This window comes from Desmodus rotundus, chromosome 5 (genome assembly GCF_022682495.2).
Source record: "Desmodus rotundus isolate HL8 chromosome 5, HLdesRot8A.1, whole genome shotgun sequence".
NCBI lineage: Eukaryota > Metazoa > Chordata > Mammalia > Chiroptera > Phyllostomidae > Desmodus > Desmodus rotundus.
In genome coordinates this window covers 76,574,014-76,601,598 of record NC_071391.1, presented here as the reverse complement: position 1 = coordinate 76,601,598, position 27,585 = coordinate 76,574,014, and the positions used below count along the sequence as shown (strand labels likewise).

At 38.2% G+C, this 27,585-nt stretch overlaps 1 protein-coding gene across 5 annotated transcripts in view; it reads right to left on the bottom strand.

The window, feature by feature from the left end:
* Positions 1 to 27,585, bottom strand: part of GRIA4 (glutamate ionotropic receptor AMPA type subunit 4) — a 383,403-nt gene that overhangs the window by 63,789 nt on the left and 292,029 nt on the right. For all 5 annotated transcript variants that reach the window (XM_024570807.4, XM_045204106.3, XM_024570806.4 and 2 more), the window contains 4 exons: positions 13,965 to 14,123; positions 7,442 to 7,609; positions 5,421 to 5,525; positions 86 to 196 (listed from right to left, as the gene is read on the bottom strand). In XM_024570807.4, coding sequence (XP_024426575.1) covers positions 86 to 196; positions 5,421 to 5,525; positions 7,442 to 7,609; positions 13,965 to 14,123 — 543 coding nt within the window. The remainder of the gene's footprint in view (positions 1 to 85; positions 197 to 5,420; positions 5,526 to 7,441; positions 7,610 to 13,964; positions 14,124 to 27,585) is intronic.

The window sequence follows — 27,585 nt, the reverse complement described above, 5'->3', positions numbered from 1 at the left end:
ACCCTGTTCACTGTTCACCGCAGCTGGGGAGTTAAAACTGCCTGTGGACAAAACGGAATAGCAGGAAGCACAGACTGAAACTTACCATAATTGTGGTTACAACCACTGTTCTGTTCTCAATAGCTGCTGTGTCATTGCCAAGAGTGGGTACATCTTGAATCAAGACTAATTTATCCATGTCATTCCAGTAACCAACCTGCCAAATAGAGAAAATCGATGAAAACACATTTTAGAAGAGTTTTCTCTGATTCTTATTGGAACAATGAGTGATATTAATGAAAAAAAACAAACAAATTTAAAAAGTATTGAAAAAAAGTAATGGGAAGTTTTTGAAACTGACAATGAGCCAGTTTTCTTGATGTTAATGATAACTGCCTGATTATATATTTTGGCAATCTCACCATTTATTATTGTGGAGTAGCCAAAACATTAGGAATGAGGGGTTCAAAAGGAATGTAGATACTTTACACAGTGCTTAACTGATGGGGTCTTAGGGGAAAGTTAGGGGGCTATATGTGGTGCAGATGACAGCCACCATCTACTGACAGCTTGCCCTGTGACAGACCCTGTTCTCAGTGCTTTTTAAAGATTTTATTTATTTTTAGAGAGAGGGGAAAGGAGGGAGAAAGGGAGAAAGAGAAACATCAGTATGAGAGAGAAACATCAGTTGGTTGCCTCTTACACACACCCCAACCAGGACCGAACCCAAAACCCAGGCGTGCGCCCCGATGAGGAACAGAACCTGCAGCCTTTCATTTTGTGGGACAGCACCAGACCAGCTGAGCCACACTGGCCAGGCCACACTCGGTGCCTTTAAAATATGCATCTTAAAGTTTATAAACAAAGCGAATGTAGAAGTAATGCAGTTATTGTCTATATTGTAAACATGAGAACCCGTATTAGAATGTTAAATAAATTTTCACAAGGTTATACTCTCGTGAGACCAGAATTCAAAACTCAGGTCTTCATGACACCACATCCACATATACTTTGTTATTACGCTACACAGCCTCCCAAAATGGGTGTTTTTTAATACCTGCCAAATTTTTTTCTTGAATTTCTGGATGCAGTTCATAAAACTCATGTGTCCAGTAAAATGTATGTAATAGTTTACTGGTCTGTTCACTATTTGTTCTAATATGTTTTGGAAGTCTCTCTTGTGTTCTTCAAGTTTCTTAACTGTGTTAATATTTGTACATAAATTTTGTACATAAAATTTGTACACATATTAAAATAAACTAAGCATTAACATGTCAGAAAGAAGCACTATATTACTCACAAATATTGTATGTATAACACCACCAGAATAGATGAGAAAAATAATTTTCATTAATATGGCTTGCTGTAATTCTTCATGTGCTTTGAAATTAGGAGTGTGTATGAATTCAGCAATATTCTCAGTTGTCCATATGAATTCATTTGTAGCTTTTAAGTTAATTTAAAAGTTAAATTTAAAAACATGTATGCCTTTGGGACCTACCATGTCTCAGTTCCTACATGTACTTAAAAATAAAAAATAAAAAAACCCCTATCAGTCGTTTCCTTTTAATTCTCCTTCCCACGTGGCAGTTGTCTGACAGGCAGATGGGACTGAGGGGATAACACTAGAAAAGATGCAGCCACCTTCCCGATCTCAGCAGCCTGTTCTCTCAGGAAGACAATTTTTCTTTGTTAGTCAGTTCCCACGGCAGAATAACCACAGATCTGGGATGCCTTCTGGAGAGTCCTCACGTGTTGGCCAGACCTTGACATTTTGCGTTTAAAATCAACCTGTGGGTTCACAACTACCTTTCTCCAAAAGGTAAGTGGTTTAGAGTACTGACAAATTAAAATAATAAGCGAAATTTTACCCAACTGTGTCTCTTTGCAGTATATCTATTTGCAATTGTGGTAAAAAAAAAAAAAAGCCATGGTTTGTGATGTGGGACCAATGAATGGTAGATCTCATGTGGGCTGTGGACTTGTCAGAAAGTAAGATTATCTGGAATGGGCAGTGATACAAGGTTCACTTCCTAAAGAGAATCTGAAAGTTTTGACCTAGAATCTCACATGACATGGAGTTTCTCTAGTTCTCCATAACATTTTACAATATACAAGAACTTTCCCCCAGCCTGATCTTATTTACCCAGATAGAAATCTAGGCATTTTTCCTAGAGACAGAAAATTGGGTGAGAAATAGTTTTGTAATGCTAGAACAAAAATACAGAAACATTTTAATCACTAAACTGGCAAGGAGTGTCAGGAAAATATTTGTCTCTTTTGTACTTGTAAAGGTGAATCTTGTGCAAACCTAATTATAATATAAGGTAGCAGTAAACATCTGTGTATTTATGGTGGACTTTGCCTGCAAGGTAGGAATAGGGTAGGATTTGAGGATCCATGAGCGGCCCATGTTCTACTCATGGTTGGTTTTTTTTGAGAGCTGATTTGATCAGACTTTTCCTAATAAATATGGCTTAATTCTCACCCTAGAGAGAACCTGACTGGGCCCTGGGACTCGTAATATTTCTTAGCCGTCAAGAGAGTGAGATCTGACGCTGGGTGAGCCTTGGATTCTGCTGCAGCTCCATCTCTCTCTGGCTGAATATCCCTGGCAGGTGACTTAGTTTCTCTTAGTCTTCCTCTTCCATTGTATAAAATTAGAAAAATGCATCTTATTTTCGAGTGGTTGTGAGGATTAAATACAAAAATGCACATTAATTTTCCAGTACTGTGTCTAGGATACGAACTGCTTTAGAAATACAATTTTTACAATTCAGAATTTCTGAAACCATGCAAGTCTGGTCCTGGAGTGTTCCCTCTGGGGTCACCAGGATGACAAGAAGATCCTACTGTACTGAAGAACTGGGACTTCAGAAAGAGCTTTGTGGCTTCTGCTTAAGGAGACTTTTGATCTGTGTCCCTGTTAACAGAAGTCAGACAAACTGATGGGTCGGCTCTGATCTATTTCCAAAAACAGCTCCCTTGCTGGCAAGTGTTCAATTTACAGAATGTTGCTCATTTTTCAGACATGCTGCTGAGCCTCACCAGCACCGTGTTTCTCATAGCAGCTCATTTCTAAGTTCAATATTCCTGACAGAACGCCCGAGTTGATTATTGCCACAGGAAACCGAAGGTAGGTGAGTCTGCATGATTGTGTACGTCATGTTTCTTTTAAGAGTCTTAGAGGTCAGATGAGTGTGAAGATGTGTTGTTCTTCACTCTCCCAACTTACTCTTTCACTTTCACTTCAAAAAAGCTTAATTTTCGTCCCTAGCGTGGTTCAGTAGTCTGAAAGGAGTCAGTACTGTAAACAGTCCACTCGATATTACCACCAGTTTCTGCCAGCATCTGTTTTTCCGTTATTCTTTCTTTTATAGAATGATCATTTTACTTTTTGTACATACTGTTTGGTGAAACATGGAGTTTTCTTCTGCATTTTAGAAAGCTTCTTCTCTTATGGCCAATTTTGCAAGATCTGGTTTGTAGCAGGAAGGTGTACGTATTTTTACCTCTGCCCACCAGTTAGCCGATGTTTCTAGGGGCCTGGGAACATTGTAGTCTGGGAAGTACCCTGTCTGCTCCACAGCTGACAGTGTGGGTAAAGTCGGTGTTCACATGGAACCCCCCAAATGGCTTATTGGAATACTCGTATGTCTCAGTCCCTTGTGGCAGGCAGCGTCCTTAAAGGAGCCCACCACCATACAGTTTGGCTTCCCAGCTGTTGTCCATTTCCTGGCCAACCTGATCTGGGTCAGGTAGGCTCCAGCACACCTGTGGTAGCTGTCAACCTGAACTTAAGGAGGTGCCACAAGAGGCGGAACAGGTGGAGATGGTTTTCACGGCAGCTCCAAATCTCCCTCACAAATATGCAGAAGCCCACACTATGAAAGATTGGAGCAAACACAGCTCAGAAAGTGTTTACCATTCCCATTTACGACTTAATTGTCCTTCTGAAACTTGTGTTCAGGTTCTTGCCTCTTCCATTTCTACCTATTCAAAGTCTAACTTTATGGCTAACATTAAATCCCACCTCTTCCATGCAGCCTTCCTTGATTTGTTTTCCTCCAGCTGGAAGTTATCTCTTCCTCCCTGGAATTTCCACGTCTCCTTTTTAACTATCACATGAAGCTTAGTGTATTCTACCCTACTAAAAAATAAACTCCTTTAGGACAGTGTCTACTTAAGCAAGATCATGATGTAGAAAGTTTCTGAAGTCAGACATATCTGAATTAAAAACTTTGTTTTCTCACTTACAGGACTTGGGCAAGTAAGCAGGACCTATTGGACCAAAATTTTCTTATTGGAAAAGGCAGATAATACTACTAACATTATATGGTTGTTAGGATTAAATTATACCAAGTCCTGTGCTTGGGACACAGCAGCCTTTTCATAAGCTGTAGCTATCATTATATTAAAGGAAGAAAGTTTATTTGGGAATGTTTTTGTTTAAACAGCCAAGTGATGAAGCAAATAAAGATTTTAAATAAGTAACTTGAATATCTCTTGAGCATTTTAATTAATCCTAGAGAAACAAAATGTTAAAAACTATGTGTGTTAAATACATGTGAATAAAATGTTTATAGGCAGTTATTGTGGTGGAATTGTATAGCTTCATTATACATATTTTGGATGTTGGGAAGACTGCTGATATGTCTAGTCACATTATAAAACGAGCAGAGTTACCTTCTAAAATCCAAGGATCTTGTCACAAACAGCTTCCTGACCAACCTCCACGGCCTCTCAATTGGAGTATCTTAGGTATTTCTCTCCTTCCTCAGCCTAACACTAATCTTAATAATCTCTTCTTCTATCTGCTCTCTCCTTTGCTCATTTCAATGTGTTCACTTCAAGAATATTCAGCCTGTTGGGAATATGCCCACCCATTAGAAACAGATTTCTTTGTTGTCTTTTACAAATGGTTGCATGGAGGCACTGTGTTTTCTTTTCTGTATTTCTTGTGGGATTCTTTTTGCTAAGGCTTTAAAAAATATATTGCTTCCATTTGGATAAAGGTATAAAGAGTGTATAAATTATATACAGGGTCCAGCAGAAGTAATGCCGCCTGCTTGAGTGTGGCTGGTAGGGTAACAATATCGGTGTAATAATTTATAGTTTTAATTTGAACATTTCACCTAAAATGTCACATGGTGTGCTTGAGTGTGATAAGTTATATTACAGAATTACATGCTTATGATTTTTTAATAAGAGATTTTGTAATAAAAAGGGGCATTATTTGTGCCAGACCATGTAGATTGTTTCAGCTTTGGCCCACGATTAAATATGTTATATGACGCATGACACAAAAATTTATTTCAGTGCAGATTATCAGGAAGATACTATTTGTAAGTACACACATTAAAAATGTAGAATTACCTTTCATCTGTAAGGCTTAAAATATATCAAATGCAAAGTAAGAAAACAGTTCGAGGGTGGCTCACCTTCCTAGGCCCTGTGCTCTTCAACTCAAACACGTCCATGGTGTAATTGACCCTACGTCCGTAGTGGTCGAACTGAACATTCCCTGTCAGCCCTTGAATTCGGACCTGTAAGTGAAAACAAACAGACAGACAGACAGACAAACAAACATATATTCATTTGCCATTTCATCTGCGGAAATCTCAACCTCATCTGCTAGGCTTATGACTGCATATGAGGGCGGAACCTTACTCTGTAAGCGACTCACTGAAACTCCATGGGGTATTTGAGCTACTGGGATAGAGTCTGAAAAAGAAATATCAAAGGAATTCTACTATATACCTAGAAGATGAATATGTTTCATTGTTTTTTATGTTATAAAGTTTCCACTGTAATTGACAAAATTTTCTCAGTGTTGAAGTATTGCGTATAGGAATAGAAATATGGTTGGTTTATAGTTACTTTTCAGCTTTATCCACAGATCCACATAATACATAGCCCTGATAACCCCACCAAATCATATTTCTTCCTGTTCACATTAACATGAAGATTTAAGAAGTTCAAGATATAAATATATCTTGAAAATATTCACATGTATTTTATTCTACATTTTCTTTTTATTCATTTTTATATAACATGTTATGAACCAATGGTATTTCAGAACATTTAAAATGTAATGTTAAAAATATAAACATATTAAACATTTGAAAAATAGTGTTAGTATAACCATAAAAAACAATAATAAGTAAATTATTTAATCCAAGGTTGCAAGACAATTTAAAGATCTACTGAAGTAATCCGCAGTAGTGTTTGCCCAATATTTCTGGTTCTTTTCTGGGCCCCAGGCAAACTTGCAGTTCCTGAGCTCCTTGTGATCAGCGAGGCCTATGTGACTCTCTCTGATGAATGATTTGTAAGCAAATGTGATGAGTGTCACTACTGGGCCTGAGTTTAATTGCCAATTTGAAACTTCCCCACAACTTTTTTCTCCTTGTGACATTCAAGATGATAGCTGCTCTGTCAGTCTGGGTTTCTGAGTGATTACAAGAAGCAGTGTCTCTGCTAATCTAGTATGTGTGTGAGTGAGAAGCACTCTTTTATGGTTGTAAACCACCAGAACTTGTTTGTTAGTTCAACATAAGCTATCTTATCCTGACTACACATCTATATGGGAAATAAACACCAGTATTCTACCCAGTATTATTTTTTAGAGATGTCTCAAAAATGATAATGGTTTGATACATTAAAATGTCAATTGTTGTGTATATCAGGTTTGTCTGGAAAAAGTCCAGCCATTGTTAATATAATGAGAATGGATTGCACAATATCAATATAACCTGGCAGCCAAGAAAAGTGGACTGGAATACACTTGCATGAACACTGATGACTTCACTGTACTAGTCATTGGGGGTGGTAGAGGCTGTTGAGTGAGCATGTGTACTGTGTGGCTGTCACATTCAAAATGACTGAAGGAGTAGAGCAATGAATCTGCATCAAATTTTGGATTAAAGTTGAACATTCCTCTGTGGAAACTATTCAGATCATTCAGAAGGCCACAGCAGTGGGCAACTGGTGATTAGCATCTTCGTTGCAACAATGCACCTGCTCATGCATCAAGTCTCAAGCAGAGTTGTTTGGTGAAACATCAAATCACCCAGGTGTCTCAGCCCCGCTACAGCCCAGATTTGGTGTCCTGTGACTTCTGGCTTTTCTTGAAACTAAAGTCACCTTTGAAAGGGAAGAGATTTCAGACTGTTGATAAGATTCAGGAAAATACGACAGGGCAGCTGATGGTGATGGGGAGAACTATATGAGGTTCCAAGGTGCCTACTTTGAAGGGACTGAGGCATCATTGTTCTATGTACAATGTTCCTTGTATCTTGTATTCTTCACTAAATATCTCTATTTTTCATATTACGTGGCTGGATACCTCCTGGAAAGACCTCGTACGTATTTATTTTCAGATAAATTATTCTGTTTTCTTGAATAATTCACGTAAACAGAAGTATGAAATAAATTGAATTGAAAACAAATTGTGAGTTACCTGTTTGAGTGTCCTCTCCATGTCAATTCCCTGGCCCCATGGAGCCGCAGGATTTGCCAGACAATCCCCAGCGTTTCCTCTCCTTGAAATATCAATTTTCTGCCTTCTTAGACTTCGAAAAGTTTCAGCCATCACAAGGACTCCATCATAAGTCAGAGCAGATGTGTACTAACAAAATTAAAGCAATTATGATGGTAAATGCTAAAATCTTATCAATCACCATGGATAGTCTGGAGGCTCTGTGGGTTTATGATTACCAGTCTGTCTGATGCACAGTTAAATTACTGATAATTAGTTGCCTCTAGCTTCAGAAATTTCTATTATAACTTGATTACAAAGACCATATACCAAATCTTATGACTCTGATTGAAAGAGGAGACGACAGATACTGAAAAACAGAAATTCTAAGGCACAGTCCTCCAACAGTTAGGGTAAGCAAGACCTTCAGGCAAGATTTTTTTGTTGCCCCCAAGCAGGACACTGAAGGATCTGAAGCTAAGTGCCTTGTAGCCTCAGGAGGGCTGGGGCCTGTCACTCTTTTCCTCTTCCAAAACTCCTAGCAGGGATCCTTGAGACTTAATCTATGTTTATTGACATGAAGTGTATATATTTATTCAGTTCGTCAGAAGAATGAGTGGGAATATTTACTGTTATTCAGATATTGGACGCCAGAAAAAGCATCTACTTATCTAACAAATATGTTTGCACTGGCCACGGTACTAAATAGGAATGAGCATTGTTATGTCTATGCCCACTGAGTATGCTCAGGAAGGTAAAGCCATTTCTCTAAGTTCCCATGATAACCTAGGATCAAAGTGGAGAAGTGAGGTATAGAGTATCTGCTTTTTGATAATCACCCAATGCTTCTCTTTGAGAAAAGACAGAGCTCTCATGAAAAGGTTATTAAGGTTAGGAGAGGAAGGGAGGAAAAACAAAACAAAACAGGGAATCCTTATAGAGTTTGATCAGAGAATTCCCAATCACATGGAAAATATGGCACTGGTTTTTGAAGCATGGCAGAACAGCTACCGATCATGACAAAAAGCTACATGATCTCTTTCAGGAATTCCATGTGGTCAAGTCTACGTAATTAACACATTCTAAACTTGAACTAGGAGTAGTTTTGTACTGTGTAATATAGAAGATGCTATCCATGATTTGCTGCTAATAAACAAAGAAAAATAATTTAAAACTTGAATCATAGAAAGTAAACAGGCAATATAACTACTGGACATAGGAGCCAGCATTCTGTGAAAGAGAATTAAAACATAGGTAAGCTAGAGAATATAAATTCTAACAAAGAAACTTTCAATGGTAGAGAACATAATTTGAAAAGCTTCATCAGAAAGATGTGCTAGACACATAAATTCAGCGCCTTGCTACACGTTCTTCAAGGACATGACAACATAGGCTAAAGGACCGACATAGGCCCTCACAGCTGAGACAGGGTGGCTGAAGGAAATGAAGGTGTTACAGCAAGGTGATAAACCAAAGGTGAATGTATACCACCTTACCTGCTTAGACCAACATATCTTTGAGTAGAGAAAGCCTTCAGATCATCTTTTGGTAAAGCAAGAAAATAAAAACAAAAAAAATAAAGTAGAACTCTCTAAAGACATAAAGGGCAAGAGAAAAATGCAATGCTAGTATTTTAGGATCAAGAGAAGATAAAAAAAATGTTGTTTTATTTTTAATAGGAGAAAAAAGCTGGGAAGAGATGACACCAAAGAGCAAATACACTAGCTGTGCTTTAAAAAGTCCATCCCTTCTCATGAAACAGGTAAAGTACAGAGAGAGAGAGAGAGAGAGAGAGAGAGAGAGAAAGAAGAGATATCATACAGAGTGAGCAGAGCACAGCAGACTCTCAGCCAGAGGAGCAAAGGCTTTTGACAGGTCACTGAGTTGACAGATGGAAGGAAGCAGTAGTCTAAATAGACTTGGCCTTTCCAAAGGATTTCTTTCTTTTCCCCATGTCTTATTGTGCTAAAGTTCAAGAAGTCATTTTGGGCACATACCCTTCTAGGTGACATCTAGAAAATTCTTATTAAACACTTCATTTTAGGCAGGATAAGACTGGGTCTTGGCCTAGAGTTATTCATTGTTTTAACCAGTGGTTCAAATGGTGACATGAATTCTGTTTACCAAGGTTTGTAGATAAGACAGTTGGGCAAAATCATAGGGCAGTAGCAAGAGTATGGGCTTGGAGGAGAAAGAAATGGATGGATTCTCATTGTGCTCCACATAGTTTTATGGGAATGTGGAGTACACTTTTCAGCTATGGAACACACAACAGAGCAACCTCCCCTCCCCCCACCCCCCGTGGTAGTTTTGAGAGCTCTATGAAAAATGTGCTAGACACTGGACTACAAAGATGCATAATAATAGATGGTTCCTGACCAAAGGCACTTGTAGAAGTGAGACAATAAATATTGGGTTGGCCAAAGTGTTCATTCAGATTTAAAGTAAAAATAAAAGACACCTTTTTCATTTTCACCAATAACTTTATTGAACAACATATTCACCATTTTGTTCCACTACCTTCTATATTCTTTCAGGCAAATTCATAATTCCATCTTCCCCAAACTTTTTATCTTTTTGAGCAAAGAACTCTTCCAGGTACCTTTTGCAGTCTTCCTGGGAATTAAATTTTTTTCCATTAAGAGAATTTTATAAAGACCGAAATAAATGGAAATGCACAGGTGCAGTGTTGGGTAAATACAGTGGATGAGTCAGAACTCCCCAGCCACACACTTAACAGTTTTTGCCTGGTCATCAAAGAAACATGTGGTCTTATGATATCCTCATGGAAGATTATACATTTTCTGTTGATGAATTCTGAATGCTTTTCATTGTGTGCTGCTTCGAGCTGGTCTAAGGGAGCAGTGCTTGTTGGAATTAATTGTTTTTTTTTTCAGAAAGATTTCATAATACAGGACTCTCTTCCAGTCTCACCATACACACAACATCGCCTTCTTTGGATGGAGACTGGCCTTTGGTGTGGGTGGTGATGGTTCATTTCACTTGCCCCACAATCTCTTCCATTCCACATTATTGTAAAGTATCCACTTTTCATCGCTTGTCACAATTTGTTTTAAAAATGCAATGTTTTCATTATGTTTAAGTAGAAAATCACATGTGGAAACATGGGCAAGAAGGTGTTTTTTGCTTTAGTAACGTGGAACCCAAACATCAAGTTGATTAACATAACCAAGCTGGTACAAATGATTTTCAATGCTTGATTTGGATGTTTTGAGAATGTCAGCTATTTCCTGTGTGGTATAACGTTGATTGTTCTCCATTAATGTCTTGATCTGATTGCTATGAACTTCAACTGGTCTACCCAACCATGGAACATTGTCCAGCAAGAAATCTCCTGCACAAAACTTTGCAAACCACCTCTGACATATTCAATCAGTCACAAGCACCTTCTGTATACACTGCACAAATCTTGTTTTGGCATTTCAGTTACATTTGTTGCATATTTTCTACCATCGTCAATATTAAAATGGCCACACAAAAACTCACCAATTTTGATAAGCTTTTTTAAATGCATGCTGATATGACAGCTGTCACAATACAATCTAACAAAATTGTCTCGAATGAAGTTAAGGACAGTTAAGTGCTACAAGCATCTTACAGAAAAAAATGTGAATGTTTTGGCCAACCCAATAGACAAATAAATATGGCGTGTCCTTTGTGAGAAGTACACAATCAAATATGAAGGTGATTACAAAGAAGACAGGGATCATATTTACTGGGGGACTAAGAGAAGGCTTCCTAGAGAAAGTGAGTTTGAGATAAAGGCTCGAGCAGGTGGAAATGAAGGTGGGTGTCAGCTGAGGTGGATCAAGAGCATAGGGACTGATACGGAATAGAAAAATTTAATTTAATTTTTTTCTGGCTAGACATAGAGTACAGGGACATATAACTGGAAAGACTGGAAAGAAAATCTTTACTCCAGAAGATTTTTGTAAAGGCAGGGCATGACAAGATTAGAAATTTTGCTTTAAATCTTGGTTACACTAAAAAAAAATCAAGTATAATTTAATTGAGTGCATATAATTCTAATTATTCATGGATTTCATATTTGCAAGTTTGCCTACTTGCTAAAATTTGTGATCCCCAAATCAATCATCTCAACAGGTCACGCGCAGGTGTGTGCAGTGTGGTGAAAACCTGAGTTCCCCAGCCGCGGGCAGACATGGCGGCACCTGCCTTCCTGTTTCAGTTCTCCTATGGTAAAAAAGTGTCCTTGTGTGATCTGTTTAGTGCCAGGTTTGTCACAGTCTTGTACTTTTTGCTGGTGATTTCACTGTTTGAAATGGCTCAGAAGTGTAACGCCGAAGTCCTGTCTTAGTGTGCCTCAGTCCAGGAAGGCAGCGGATGCTTTATGGATGAGCGCGTGTTAGGTAAGCTTTATTCAGGCTTGAGCGATAGTGCTGTTGGCCATGAAATCCATGTTAATGAATCAACAATGTATTAAATAGGGCATATTTTATAAAAACAAATAGAAACATGTGTTCTATGTGGATCAGTTGATAAAAATGTGAGCGGAAGGCTTGCAGGATCCCGATCCTGTTTTCCCCTCGGAACAAGGACCAGTGCTCACACATCCAGGTCATCACAGCCTCACAGAACGTAACTACCGTGAGGGGTGAGAGCTGCCTGTGCATACAGGGGTTGGCAAAAAGTAGGTGTACAGTTGTGAGTGCGCAAAACAGAGTTTTTTGTTGGATTCTTATTTATTAATTATTGTACTTTTCATACGAACAACTGTAAACCTACTTATGCCCATCCCTGTATTTATTAAATGTCTACTGAGTGCCTAGCATCATACTAAGAACTGTGAAAGATGAGAAAATTATATGCATTTATAGCAGTGCATAAAAAGTTCCCAAAGCGGCGGGGGGGCATAGATACGGCGGTCTAGTTACAGGTTAGCAAGTAGGAGACACTGGGATGGGCTAAAGGCAAGGCAAGACTAATGACACCAAAGTGTCCAGGTGGGGGGACCACAGTGGACACTCAATATTACCGCTGAAATGAGGAGTAGTCACAAAGAACTACAAAACTCTGCCAGGAAGTTTGAAGCTCATTCTAGTTACTAGAGGCCGAAGGGCAACAAAATCTTGAACAGATGGCTTACAGAAGAAATGCGGACGTAAATCACAGTCTGACAAGACGAGGTGTGATGAAGGAAGAAATGAGAGCATCTCACGAGGAAGAGAGTCTCTTCACAGACTGAAGGGAATATGCTGTAGAGCAAACCATCTAGACTGAAATGTATTCAAAAGGAGGCTTTACGGTCTTCTCTTTGTGTATTATCACAATATAATTGAGCTTTTGGCATTATTTATCTCTGGAAGGCAATAGAGAGACCAAAAGAATTCTCAAGTTTCTCTTAATTCTAAAGATGATTTTCGTCTTGAAAAAAATGTTTGGCTTTTTGATGTTTTTCATACATGTTATCTGAGCATGAGAAGTGGTTCAATAGTGTGGACGGTGCATTTGTCTGTGCCCTGGGAAGCCTGTGATCTGATCCCTGGAACTGCACACACCTGGTCCTAGACTCAGGGATAGCCGTTTAATGTCTTGCATTTATTAATCTAGAAAACTAAAGGGTTGGATTCTAGTGCTTGACACACAGGAGGCACTTCATAAATGCTTTGCTTTGAAATTCCACTCTCTAGAGTAGTGAAGATGATATAACTAGCCCAATTCTTATATTAGAGAGATGACACTACACAGCTACTAGGGGAGGGAAAACTGAGACTCTCTGCCGCTAGCTTGTAGTTGTCTTGGCTCAAATTTCTGAATTCCTTTTGAAATTTTTTTACTAGAATACACTCTCAGTGAGAGGTTAGTGAAGGTTGTTAAAATGATGATGACATTGTGTGGGAGCTCAAAACCACTGAGACAGAGTTTAAGAAATATTATGTTGTTATTTACACAATCTCCAAGGAAGTCATATATCTTTTCAGGTGAGAAGAAAAGTGCTTATGATCAGAAATTTACCAGCTTCCTTTGCAGAATCCAATAACATACTTCTACAATGTCTGTTGAAAAAAACTAAACAACCTGGCCTTTTACTGTTCATTTGAAAGATAAACTTTTGAGAAGCTTGCACATTTTACATTCTACCAATTTCCTAATTTATATATTCACTTAAATCACTTTGAAAATACGGTTTTATTTTCCTGGTTGGTATAGTTACCAATGTTGTTCAAATTGAAATCTCTAGTTAACAAAGACATTTTTAAAAGCATACAATATCATCCATGAAAATTCATATATAAAGTAATAATAATAATAGTAAACTGCTTGAGGTAATAACTACTAATTCTACTCTTAAGTATGGATATTTAGAAATTATTAATGGCTTGTGCAACACAGTGACAGTGACAAAAGGCTTCTGCCTGCCACACTATGTCTGACAAAATGTTACTAGAAAAACTGCATCATGAGCTTTCTACTTTAAAATCTAAAAATACTAAACATGCATAAGATAAAAACAAACGAATACCTTTGGAGGAGTCTCAGATCCTGGATACTCTCTCTGATCGAGTTTCTTCCAGCGATCCATTAGTTTGGTTACCATAGGGGTATTGAAATCCACCAGCTGGAAGCCTGTAACATTGGCTCCACCGTGTATAAACCTCTCAAGAGAAATATCCTTGAATCCCTATAAAAATCAGTATGACAGTTTGTTAAGTTCAGTTCACTGTTATACATCTTAGGTCTTCAATGGTAACAAATTAATAACCAATGTGTATATAACTAGATTTCTAGTAAAGTGATGACTAGAAATGGGCAGAAGATCCAATTATGTCAATTTAGCTATTAAGTTCTGTCATTCAAAATCTAAAACATGAGAAAAGTACTTAAGTGTTTGTCAGTTCAGTTGAACTTAATTTAAAAGTATTTCTTAAATTCCCCTGAATGCATTTTATAGAATACAGGGGTGGATATAGGAAATGAATGTGATATCATCAACAAGTCGCCTGTCGAGAACATGATGGCCCTTTGGGACGGAGATGTAGAAATGCATCTACATGAACGTAACACGTCCTGGGTACCAGGCATTGTCGTACTATGAGTCTAGGGTGCGGTTTCATGACAAAGTAGTTTAAAAGCAGATCGAACTGATCATTTGAGCCTGGGAGGGTAAAAGCTTTGATACTTTCAGTCACTACAACCCTTGAAATTCTTGGAAATGGCAGGGGAAGAGAGAGCAAGATAGGCCATTCATGGACTCGTGTGTGGTAGGAGGAAAGGTGGTGTCCGCCAGGTGGAGTGAAGATGCTGGAAAGGAAGGGTATTAATTCTTTTTGTCTAGAGAAAGTTAACTGAATTTTAATAATGCTGAAAAGTTATGTTCTATTTATCTATCTTCCTACCTACCTATCTATTATCATTTATCTTATTTGTTTTATACCTGGTCCTGTTTTACCCCTATAAGTATTTAAGGTGACTTACAAAAATACATACATGATACAAAGTGTAAAACATAAACATTACAAGAAGAGGGCAAAAAAATGTGAGGGAAGTGAATTAATAAAACCAAAGATACTAGCGTAGAGAAAAGTAAACAACACACACGGACATGGGTTTTCACACCTGTATTTGCATTATTTAGTTTTCTCTTAGATTTAGTAAAATTTCTTTTGAAAATGTGAATTTGATTTGATTGTGTTGTAGGAACAAAGAGAAAATGTTTTATCTTCTTTTTTTTTTTTTTAGTGAAAGTAAAATAAGCAGCAGGGACCTTGCAGTTATAACAAGAATCTGCAGGAATCAGGGAGAAGACAATGACTTGGTGTTGCCTCTCCTCTAGAATGTGTCTAGACATGTTTTTGGAAACTTCTGGGTTTCTTTTGTTTGTTTGTTTTAATAACAAAGAAATTTGCCTCACTAGCCAATACATACACATTACTGTTCCGCTACCTAAAAGGAAATAGACGAGTCCATCAGCACCTCCGCTACGTTGCTATGGAAAGCCCCAGGAGTGTGTATTGATAGGTAGTATTGATGCTGGGCTTCCTATGCATCAGGCACTTTGCTAAGCGCATTACCCAAATGATGTAGTTTAGCTCTCCTAACGAGGTTATGAGGTAGATCCTATTATAAGCCTCACCTTGTAAGTAAGGAAACTTAGGCTCAGCGGGCTACAGCAAAATGATTCAGGTTTATCCAGCAAATATGTATTAGAGCCAAGATGACACTTGAGGTTGCCTTTTTAATCCCACACTTCCGTGTATTCTCATACAAATATGTGTGTTTTGAACTTTGGTATTTTCATAATGTCCCTAGGAGAGGCAGGGCAGTGATCCTGTGGAAAACGGTCCAGGCTCTGAACCCCACTTCAGTTCCTTTCCCACACGGACAATGAGAATGATGATGCTCAAGTAGCTAGCACATCTGTTTGATTTCACCAAATATTAACTATTATTAATAAATTCATTCAACAAACAGTTATTTCTTATCTGTTATGTGCCAGCTACTCGGAGAGCTCATCAATAATATTCTCATCTCACTGGGAAGAAGTTAGATGCCAGAAAGCAAATCTATGTTTTTGAAATGGGGAGAACACTGTCCATCAATCTCCAGCTAGCAAAATGTCAGTTGAACATTTGTTTGCTTCTACGAGAATATAGGGCAAACCCACAGGCAAGCAAGTGATTTCAGTTTTCTAAAAGCCACAGTGATTCAACTATTGCATTAGTTGCTAATTGATGACATTTTTATTTCCTTTCTGCAGTGGCTAAAATAGAAAGCCTGGCCAGCTTCCTTTCATTGCTTTATCCCACAGCTGCAAGACGCACAGGCAAAGCTGCAGCCTTCAGAAAAATCACCTGATGGAAAGTCTGATAAACAATAATCCACATTTCTCTGATTCCATCCTGCTGCTATCATGACGGTAAAGGGAAAAAATATTGTCACATCTGATGACAAACTCCTTCCAGTTATGATCTAAATGAAATGTGGCTGGCTCAGTTAATTTCAGCTTTGACTGTTTGAGTACAGATGATATTTTTTCATTTTGTATATTTAAAAATAATTTTATATAGAAAATTTATAGGATCTAGACCAGAGGTATCAAACTCATTTTTACCTGGGGCCACATCAGCCTTGCGGTTGCTTTCAAAGGACAGAAATAATTTTAGGGCTGTATAAATGTAACTACTCCTTAACAGTTAAGGAGCTGAAATTACATTCAGCCCTTTGAAGGCAACAGCGGGTGAGGCTGATGTGGCCCCCAGTGAAAATGAGTTTGACACCCCTGCCCTAGACCAGTGATTTTCAACCCACGCGCCACAAGAATTTTTAAAACATGCAATAACTGACTACTAGTCAGGAGCCACAGACTTCTTTTCCCTTAGATTGTCAAATAAAAATATGAAAACAGCCAACACAACAACAGCTGTCCAGTGTGAATGAATCAAAATTATACCAATTTTTTTGTCAATTGGCAAAAAATATAATATATTTTTTGGTTTGTCACAGAATTTCAGTCATCGGTTTATGTGTGCCATGAGTTGAAAAAGGTTGAAAATTTCTGACGTAGATTGTGAAGCAGTTTTCTCGTAAACAGTCACTGAGGTGGTCATTGAGATTTCTGTTTTTACCCAGAGAATATTGTGGAACTGAAAGTTCTCAGTAACATTGTAATAAAATTGTAATTCTACATAAGGGGAGGCTAAGTAACTGAATAAACGATGCCGCTTAAGCTGGCAGCCGGGAGGACAGGGAAGAGGCTTCCTACTTGTTGCTCAACAAAGCTTGCATATCGTGATGGCTAGTGACCTCCTACAGAAAGATTATCTTTCAGTTTGGTTTTCCTTTTAATTTCCATTTCCGTATATCCTCTGAGGGAAAAGGGGAAAAAGAAAATTAATGAATTATAGGCTTTCAGATAATCTGATGACTGTTGATATAAACCTACAGAGGTCCGATATTTAAAAAAAAAGAATAATATACCAGCCCTTTACCAAAAATAAATAAATAAATAAATAAGCCAGAACCAAAACAAACCTATATAGGTCCATCGTATCATAATGTTTACTTAACATTATGATATAATAAGCATAATGTTTATTATTATTGATAAACATTCATTCTTTAAGTTTTATCTTACACTTGAAGAAGGAAGCTTAAACTTAACTCAGAAAACACCTGTGCTGTTTTGCCTTTCAGGCTCACTGGTTATCTAAATCATTGAGGCGGCTCTTAACAGAAGAGCTTTAACAGAAGGAAAGTCAAGTCGAATGAAAAAGATTCACTCTTAAATTCATGCTTAAAATTTAGGTTGTCACGAAGTTGATTAACGTGTGCATTTTTGATGGTCAAAGTAGATAGCTGGTGGAGTAGGATATATTCAATGAAGAAAAGTCGAGGGAGAACCAAGATGGCGGCGTAGGTAGACACACTGCGCCTCCTCGCACAACCAGAACTGACAGAGAATCGAACAGCAAGGGGGACCAACGCCAAGAAAATAGAAAATAATCATTCATCCAGACTGGTAGGAGGGGCGGAGACGGGCACAGGGGTGGAGAGGACTCGCGTGGCTGTGGCAGGACTGAGACTGGCGGAGTGTGGGACAAATGGCGCAGGCAGTCCGAGCACTAGCAGACCCTGCGGTCCCACATTTGTGCAGATAAACCGAGAGGGCCGGACTCAGAGTGGCAGAGAGTGGGGCAGGCAGAGCGGCGGGTAGCACCCCGCGCACCAAATTCACCCACAGATAAACCGGACGAACGGAGGGCAACGAAGCAGACCGTGCAACCCAGGGCTCCAGCTCCGGGAAATAAAGCCTCAAACCTCTGATTGAAAGCGCCCCTGGGGGTTGGGGCAGCAGCAGGAGAGACTCCCAGCCTCACAGGAGAGGTTGTTGGAGAGACCCACAGGGGCCTAAAGTGTGCACAGGCCCACTTACTCGGGAACCAGCACCAGAGTGGCCCAGTTTGATTGTGGGTAGCGGAGTGAAGGATTGAAATCCGGAGGAGAGTGAGGCGGGCGCCATTGCTCCCACTCGGCCCCTCCCCCTCGTACAGCGTCACAGCTCAGCGACCAGCGTTACCCCGCCCTGGTGAACACCTAAGGCTCCGCCCCTTAAAGTAACAGACGCCCCAAGACCAAAAAAAAAAAAAAATGGCCCAAATGACAGAACACTTCAAAGCTCCAGAAAAAATACAACTAAGCGACGAAGAGATAGCCAACCTATCGGATGCACAGTTCAAAGCACTGGTTATCAATATGCTCACAGACTTGGTTGAATCTATTCGAAAAACAGATGAAAAAATGAAGCCTATGCTAAGAGAAACAAAGGAAATGTACAGGGAACCAATAGTGATGAGAAGGAAACTGGGACTCAAATCAATGGTGTGGACCAGAAGGAAGAAACAAACATCCAACCAGAAAAGAATGAAGAAACAAGAACTTGGAAAAATGAGGAGAGGCTTAGGAACCTCCCGGACGCCTTGAAACGTTCCAACATGCGAATTATAGGGGTGCCAGAAGGAGAAGAGGAAGAACAAAAAATTGAAAACTTATTTGAACAAATAATGAAGGAGAACTTCCCTAATCTGGCAAAGGAAATAGACTTGCGGGAAGTCCAGGAAGCTCAGAGAGTCCCAAAGAAGCTGGACCCAAGGAGGAACACACTAAGGCACATCATAATTACATTACGCAAGATTAAACGCAAGGATCTACATCCAAGATTACTGTATCCAGCAAAGCTATCACTTAGAATGGAAGGTAAGATAAAGTGCTTCTCAGATAAGGTCAAGTTAAAGAAGCTCATCATCACCAAGCCCTTATTATATGAAATGTTAAAGGGAGTTATCTAAGAAAAAGAAGATCAAAAATAGGAACAGTAAAAATGACAGCAAACTCACAGTTATTAACGACCACACATAAAACAAAAACGAGAGCAAACTAGGCAAACAACTAGAACATGAGGGTTGTCATTAAGGGAGTGGGAGGGGGAGAGAGGGGTAAAGGTACAGAGAATAAGTAGCATAGATGATAGGTGGAAAATAGACAGGGGGAGGGTAAAAATAGTGTAGGAAATGTAGAAGCCAAAGAACTTATAAGTATGACCTATGGACATGAACTATAGGGGGGGAGTGTGGGAGGGAGGGGGGTGGGCAGGATGGAGTGGAGTGGGGGGGAAATGGGACAACTGTAATAGCATAATCAATAAATATATTAAAAAAAAAGAAAAGTCGAAAATATAAGAAACACAAAGAAAAAGGTAAACTGATGTCTTTAAGTTCATGGTCTCTTAACTAGGGCGCTTGCATTTGAGTAAGAGTGTGTTAGACTACAAATTTTGGGAACTGAGTTCTAGTTCCCATTCAACACTAACCAGATGCCTAAATGTAGACAGGCCACTTTACTCTCTGCACCTTAATTTTCCCACCTTATCAATGAGGAACAAATGGTTTGTGCATGTGTGTGTCTGTGTGCGGTGTGGTGAGCGTTAGATAAGGAATAGAGTTAGTTAATCTTCAGTGATATACTATAAGCATTCTATAGTCTTATACTTCTTTATGACAAATCCAGGTATTTTCCTAGATGTAAACTGAATATATTTAAAAAATTAAAAATCTAAATAACAGGATTTTAACAGTTTGCCTTGTCCGTGGAACAACTGTCAGCAGTTTCTCCTTACTCTTTTTTGGTGGCTGTTGAAATCATCTGATGGCTGGAGGAGGGGTGAAGAAAGATTTAAATAAAAATACAGAGAATGCGTGTAAGGCCAGATCCCCCCTTGAGGATGGTATAGGAGACACTTAAATGTATGGTCACATTGTAACTAGGTAAGCTGTTTACTAATTTTGAATTTATTTATTTAAATTGATTTATTGTTTGGCAGCAGATAAGACAGAGTTTCAGTCTTACTTTTGAGACTTAGGATCCCTCTGATCTCAGATAAATTACAACATGTAAAATAAACATCTATTCTGAGGATTAATTAGAACAATTACAGGAACAAAATAATACTGTGATGTAAGCTTCAGGTCAACAAAGACATTATTCCCGACTTAATGAGCCTGCAGTGTATTAATGTCTTATTTGCAGCTGAGCCACAAAATGTTGGACAATACCTAGTACAGAGGTGATGTAATATTTACACAATGGAATACTACTCAGCCATAGAAACAATGAACTTTTACCCTTTGCAACAGTATGGTTGGACCTAGAGAACATTATGCCAAGTGAAATAAGCCAGTCAGAGAAAGACAAATACCGTATGACTTCACTCTTACATGGAATCTAATAAACAAACTGATCTAACAAGAAAAAACAGAGACAGACTCATAGATGGAGAGCAAATGACAGCTAGTGCAGGGGAGGTTACAGGGTGGGAGAATTGAGCAAAGAGGAAAAAGGACTCGAGGACAGGGACAACAGTGTGATGGTTGCTGGAGGGAGTATAAGGGGGACAAATAGTAATGGAAAAAATACAATAAAGATTAATTCAAAAAATAAAAAATAGTGATTTCATGAATAAAAAAAGAATGAGTGCATTCTATACTATCAGTGTCCAGGGTGATACGTGAACCCAGTAATGGGCTTAGCAGATTGGGAATATAAGAACAGCTTCCTAGAAGGGACTGTTAATTAGGATTGGGTAGGGTAAGTGCCTCCTGGTGTAGCAAACACGTAAACTAAAGCTGGGAAGATCAAAACAGCAGTATTAGTGCCTGGGAATTAGTTTGGTTTCTGGAAGGGACACGTGAGAGGTGGAGTGGGAAAGAGCCTCTGGGGTTAAGCAGGGCTAAGTCTTACAGGGCTTTGTTCATTCAGGTAAATAGTGTAGATACTGTATCCTAATGCATTTTAGCAGCAGGGAGCTTAGATTCAGAATGCTTACTCTAGTAGAAGATGGTGAGCATTGGGGCAATGGCAGCCTGCCGTTTTTGGAGAATGGACAGAAGCTCTGTGGATGGGTGAGGTGACAAGTATTAGCAGGTAGGGTTGGAAAGACCACAGGTCTTTTCCTTTCATGAAGGGCCTGGATTCTTCTACTGTATTTTCAGCTTAGAGCCAATGAAATAGTTTAAACAGGGAAATGATCTCATTCTTATCTCTCTCTAAAAAATAGCAGGGAGCAAAGTGAACAGAAAATTGGAAAAGAGAAAGTCTAGTGGCAAAGCAGGGAAGCAATTTTCTTTAAATCTCTGAAAAACAGACTACAGTGAGCCAAGAGCTAGATAAAGTTTTCCTGCCTTTACATTTCTGGGAAATTTCTGGAGTAGAGTTTAACCCATCGAGATACCATGTGCTTTCTCCAGTACCTCTAGATGGTGGGTCTGTCTGAAGAAAACATATGTGCACCCGTGCACAAATGATAAACAGGACATAGAAAAGAAAGATTGCAGCAGTATTTCATTTCTTGTGAATTCTACTCCATCTTAATATGCAATCGTTAATGATAGTGGCAGTGACAATCTCAGAAAAATTTCAAGAATTGGGATGGGGCATGTCCGTGCACCTAGACATGAGGCACAGTCATGCTATTTAGATGGTATGATCCTTTTAATGGATCGTTGACTTTAGTTTGCTAATGTTTGGTTGAGGATTTTTGTACCTCTGTGCATCAGGGTATCAGCCTGCAAATCACTTTTTTGTATTGTCCTTTTCTGACTTGGTTATCAGGCTGACACTGGCTTTGTAAGATGAGTCTGGAGGCATTCCTCCTTTTCTAATTATCGGAGTAATTCAAAAATGATTGGTCTTCATTATTTCTAAATATTTGGTAGAATACCCATGAAGCCATCAGGCCTTAGGCATTTTGCGGGGAAGATTTGCTTACTGATTCAAACTCCTTACTTTTTATTGGTCTGTTCAGATTTTCATTTTCATCACGATTCTTGCTTGGTGGATTGTATGTTTCTAGGAACTGACCCATTTATTCTAGGTTATCTAATTTGTTGGCGTATGATTGCACAGAGCAGTTTCTTAAGATCCTTACTACTTGTATAGTATCCGTTGTAACGTATCTTCTCTTTCTGATTTTGTCGTCTCTCTTTTTTTCTTAGTCAGTCTTAGACAGTTTGTCAATAGTGTTTACTTTTAAAAAACCCCAGCTCTTAGCTTTATTGATGATTTCTATTGTCTTTTTAGTGTCTATTTCATTTATATTCACTCTGATCTTTATTTCCTTCCTTCTAGCTTTGGTCTTAGTTTGTTCTTTTTTTATTTCCTTGAGCTGTAAAGTTAGGTTATTTATTTGATGCCTCCCTTTCTTCTTAATGTGGGTATTTATTGCTATAAAATTCCCCCTTGGAGCTTCTCTCACAAAAATGGCTGCATTCCATATGTTCTGGTTTGTTATGTTTCCATTTTAATTTGTCTCCAAGCATTTTTTGATTTCTCTTGATTTCTTTTTTGACTCATTGGTTGTCAGGAACATTTGGTTAATCTCTACGTATTTGTAAATTTTTCAGTTGTCTTTTTCCATAGTTGATTTCTTGTTTCACGCCATGGTATTCAGATAGATGCTTGATATGATTTCAAACTTCTGAAGTTGATTAAGACTTGTCTTATAATTTAACACATACTCTATCCTGGGTAATGTACCAAGTGTGCTTGAGAAGAATGTACTATGTTGTTGTTGAATGGAATGTTCTGTAGGTGTTCGTAGGTCTATGTGGTCTAAAGAGTGGTTTAAGTCCAATGCTTCCTTATTGATATTCTGTCTCAATGTCCTGTATTTATTGTTGAAAATCAGGTATTGAAGTTTCCTACTATTGTAGTATTGCTGTCTTTTCCTGTTTTCAGATCTGTTAATATTTGCTATATATATTCAGATGCTCTCATGTTGGATATATATTTATGTTATATTATATAATGTAAATGTTATATTCTACTGATAATGATTCCTTTATCATCATAAATGAACTTCTTTGTCTCTAGTTTTGACTTAAAGACTAATTTTTTTCTGATATAAGTATAGATTCTCCTTCTTTCCTCAGCTTCCATTTGCATAGAGTATCCTTTCTCCTCCTTCACTTTTAGTCTGTGTGTGCCCTGAAGTCTGAAATAGTCTTTTGTATGCAGCATATAGTTGGGTCTTCTTTATTTTATCTATTCAGTCACTGCATGTCTTTTAATTGGAGAATGTAATCCATTCACATCTAAAGTTATTGGTAAAAATGGACTTACTATTGACATTTAAGAAGTTATTTTTATGCTCATCAGAAAACATTTTCTCATTGCTTATAGAGAGAGAAGGAATGGAGAGAGAGAGAGAGAGAGAGAGAGAGAGAGAGAGAGAGATCCAGTGGTTGTCTTCTTGCATGTACCCCAACTCGGGATTGATCTCACAACCTAGGTATGTGTCCTGACCAGGAATTGAACCCATGACCTTTCCATCTATGGGACAATGCTCCAGCCAACTGAGCCATATTAGCCAAGGCACTATTAACATTTTGTTAATTTTTCCCCAGGTGATTCATTCCCCAGGTCCTTTGTACCTTTCTTTCTCTTTTGCTCTCTTTTTTTTGTGATTTGATGATTTTATGTAGTAATATGCTTTGATTTCTTTCACTTCATCTTTTGTGTTCTACTGCAGGTTTTTGCTTTGTGGTTACAATGAGGCTTATATAAAACATATTATAATCATAACAGTTTAAGCTTATAACAACTAAGCTTTGAACACCTACAAAAGCTCTACAATTTTAAATATTCCCTCCTACACTTTATACTTTTCTTTTATAATTTACATCTTTTTATATTGTGTGTCCATTTAGAAATTATTGTAGTTATAATCCTTTTACATGACTTTATCTTTTAACCTTTTTATTAGAATTAGAAGTAATTTACCCACCACCATTACAATATCGGAATATTCTGAATTTGTCCGTGTATTTACCTTTACCAGTGGGTTTTATACTTTCATGTTTTTATGTTAGTAATTGTGTCCTTTAACTTCAGCTTGAAACATTAATGTTTCTTGTAAGATCACTCATAAGGATCAACTCTTTCAACTTTTGTTAGTTGGGAAAACTATCTCTATTTCAATTCTGAATGACAACTTTGTCAGGTAAAGTAGTCTTGGTTGACAGTTGTTTATTAGCACTTTGAATATATCAGCTCACTTTCTTCTTGCTTGTAAAATTTCTGCTGAAAAACTACACTGATAGTCTTGTGGTGGTTCCCTTGTACATAACAAGTTGCTTTACTCTTACTTATTTTAATGTTCTCTTTGTTTTTATTTTATTTAATCAAAATGCATCTCAGAGTGTGCCTCCTTAGATTCTGCTTATTTGGTATTTTTGGTCTTCCTGGATCTGGACATGTGTTGCTTTCCCCAGCTTAGTAAAATTTTCTGCTATCATTTCTTTGAACAAGCTTTTTTCCCCTTTATTTCTCCGTTCTCCTTCTGGGACCTCTATAATGTGTGTATTAACCCATATGATGGTGTAGCGTAAGTTCCTTAAGCTATCTTCACTCTTTTTCATTGTTTTCTTTTTGCTTATCTGATTGAATTCCACTGTCCTGGCTTTAAGTTAGCTGATCTTTTCTTCCACTTAATCTAGTCTGCGGCTGATCCTATATTGAATTTTGTGGTTTAGTTATTGTGTTCCTCAGCTTTGTAATTTATGGTTGGTATTTTTTTATATTTTCTATTCCTTTGTTGAAATTCTCATTTTGTGTGTGTGTTGCTTTCTTGACCTCAGGAAAATCTTTATGAATGTTTTTTTGAACTCTCATTTTGGGCAGACCAGTCTAGACTAAACTCCTAGTCACCTTTAAAACCTATGTGATTCCTTAAGCTGCCTTCTTTGTTCTTAGTGGCTCCCAGTATTTGAGGGTGTACCAAGCTCTGCCAGTGTCCCAAAAGGGAGGATCAGGTGATTATAAGCCTGGCCCTTAGGCAGCTGCTTGTAAAGTATGTGGTCAAACCTATTTAAGAAAAGTTTGGAAAATGGGCATTTTGCCTGTCACCTCTACACTGAGCCTTGAGGAGATAGCCTTGGCAAGTACTCTCATGCATCACGTGTTAAGATCTGCTTTATTGTTTGCTGCAGTGCTGTCGGACTTGTGAATGCAAGCTCGGTTGGCTATCAGCTTCAGTTGTCCCTTGGGCGGCACAAGCACAAGGCGGGCGTGTGTACAAGCTCATTCTAGAGTCCTGTTGGCAACCTGGTTTTATAGTTAGAGGAAGCTGGAGTAAAGAAAATGGCATAAATGCTCACCAGCTCCCTTGGGCTCCATGGGGGATTACAGCCAGCACCTCAATGGAGGAAGCTAGACCCTTGAAGACAGACTGTTAGGCAGCAGGTTAAATGTAAACGGTCAATCCTCTTCCAGGATAAGACTGGAAGATGGGCACTTTTGCCTTCTCCCTCTGCACTGAAGCTTGTCTTTATAGCCACATTGAGTGCTCATGTGCCCATTAAGAATGGCTTCTTCATTTTCATAGTCCTCTGGGCCTTGTGAATTCATGTTTCATTGGCTTTTAGAGGCAGATATTTTTTAGGGGGAGTCTGTATCATAAGTAGCAAGGGTGCTAAATTTGTAGTCCAAATCTTTGCTCTTCATGGAGAAGTCGGAAGCTGGGGATTTCCTCACAGTTGCATGGCACTGGGCCAGGGGTAGTGTTTATGGAGAATGTGTCTCAGACTTTCCTACCCATTTTGACATGGGTTAGTGTTTTCAGTTGCCTGATGTGTAGGAGTCAGGTACTTTCTGCATTTCTCTCTGAGGGGCTGCTCCATGTGTGCATCTGTGGGATGAAGGATGTTCGGGAGCTTCTTATGTCTCCATCTTGATCCATCCAACTAAATCAGTCTTGATGACTTGGTTAAGTAGCAGCCCCACTAATTGAATATTGTAATTGTAAGCTATAAATGGAATACTTTTTTTTCTTTTTTAAAAATATATTTATTGATTTGAGAGAGATAAAGGGAGAGAGAGAGAGACATTGATGTGAGAGGGAAACATTGATTATTTGCCTCCCACATGCACTCCGACTAGGGATGAAACCCACAACTTATGTATGTGCTCTGACTGAGAATTGAACCCACAACCTTTTGGTGTATGGGTTGACACTCCAACCAACTGAACCATACTGGCCAGGGCTGGAATTCTTTTCTTAAGTTCACTTTCAGAATGTTTGTTGCTAGTATACTGACCTTATATTTTGCAACCCTTCTAAACCCACTTATAAGTTCTTAGAGTTTTTTAGTAGATTTCTTAGGATTTTCTATATATAAACCCCTTTTTTCTCATTCTGGACAGCTTTCATTTATTTTTCTTGCCTAATATCACTTGCTCGAAACTTCAGTACAATGTTCAAAAGAAATGATGGGAGGGACATCCTTGTTTTATTCCTAATCTTAGTGGAAGATCATTCAGTCTTTCAATATTAAGTATAATATTAACATAATCTCTCTTTTGATACTGACTTGACTTCACATGTGGGAATTCTCTGCACATAGTTCTAAAGAAATAGCTATTGATTGGCCCAATGTAACAAAAATCACTCTGGTTTTTAAAGTCTCAGTTTTTTAGGGACAAAAGAATAAGTCAGTAGAATCCATGTTAATAAACTATATTATAATATAGATATGCATGAATTACTGGCCTAGTCATGTGTTATGGTAAGCCATATGTTACCAGCTACATATGGTAAAAGCTTGGTTATTTTAGTGAGAGTGAAACAGGCAATATCTTTTCTACATCATATGTTGTTACTTAGTCATTATACAGATAACTTAATATGCTACCATCTACTGAGGCTGTTTAATACAGGCTGTGATGCCCATTAGGATGTTATAACTACTCATTATTTCCATTTTTATTGGTTTAGCAATGTCAGAAATTCATTTATGGCATGACAATGCATGTCGACTTTCTCTTTCTGAATTTTTGTTTAGAAAGAATTGATGTCAAAACCCTCTATTTGCTAGAATCTCCTTGTATAATACTGTGAATACAGATATCTCATAAGATTTCTTTGTCTTACAGTGATTAATATCAGAATATACAAGTTTTAAGATTTATGTGTATTTATATTTTTATAAATTATATTAAAACATTCAGAGTATGGACCTACCTAAAGTAATGGAGAAGATAAGCCAAAATTTATCATTATTTCAATGATAACCCTTAAGTAGCATAATTATACT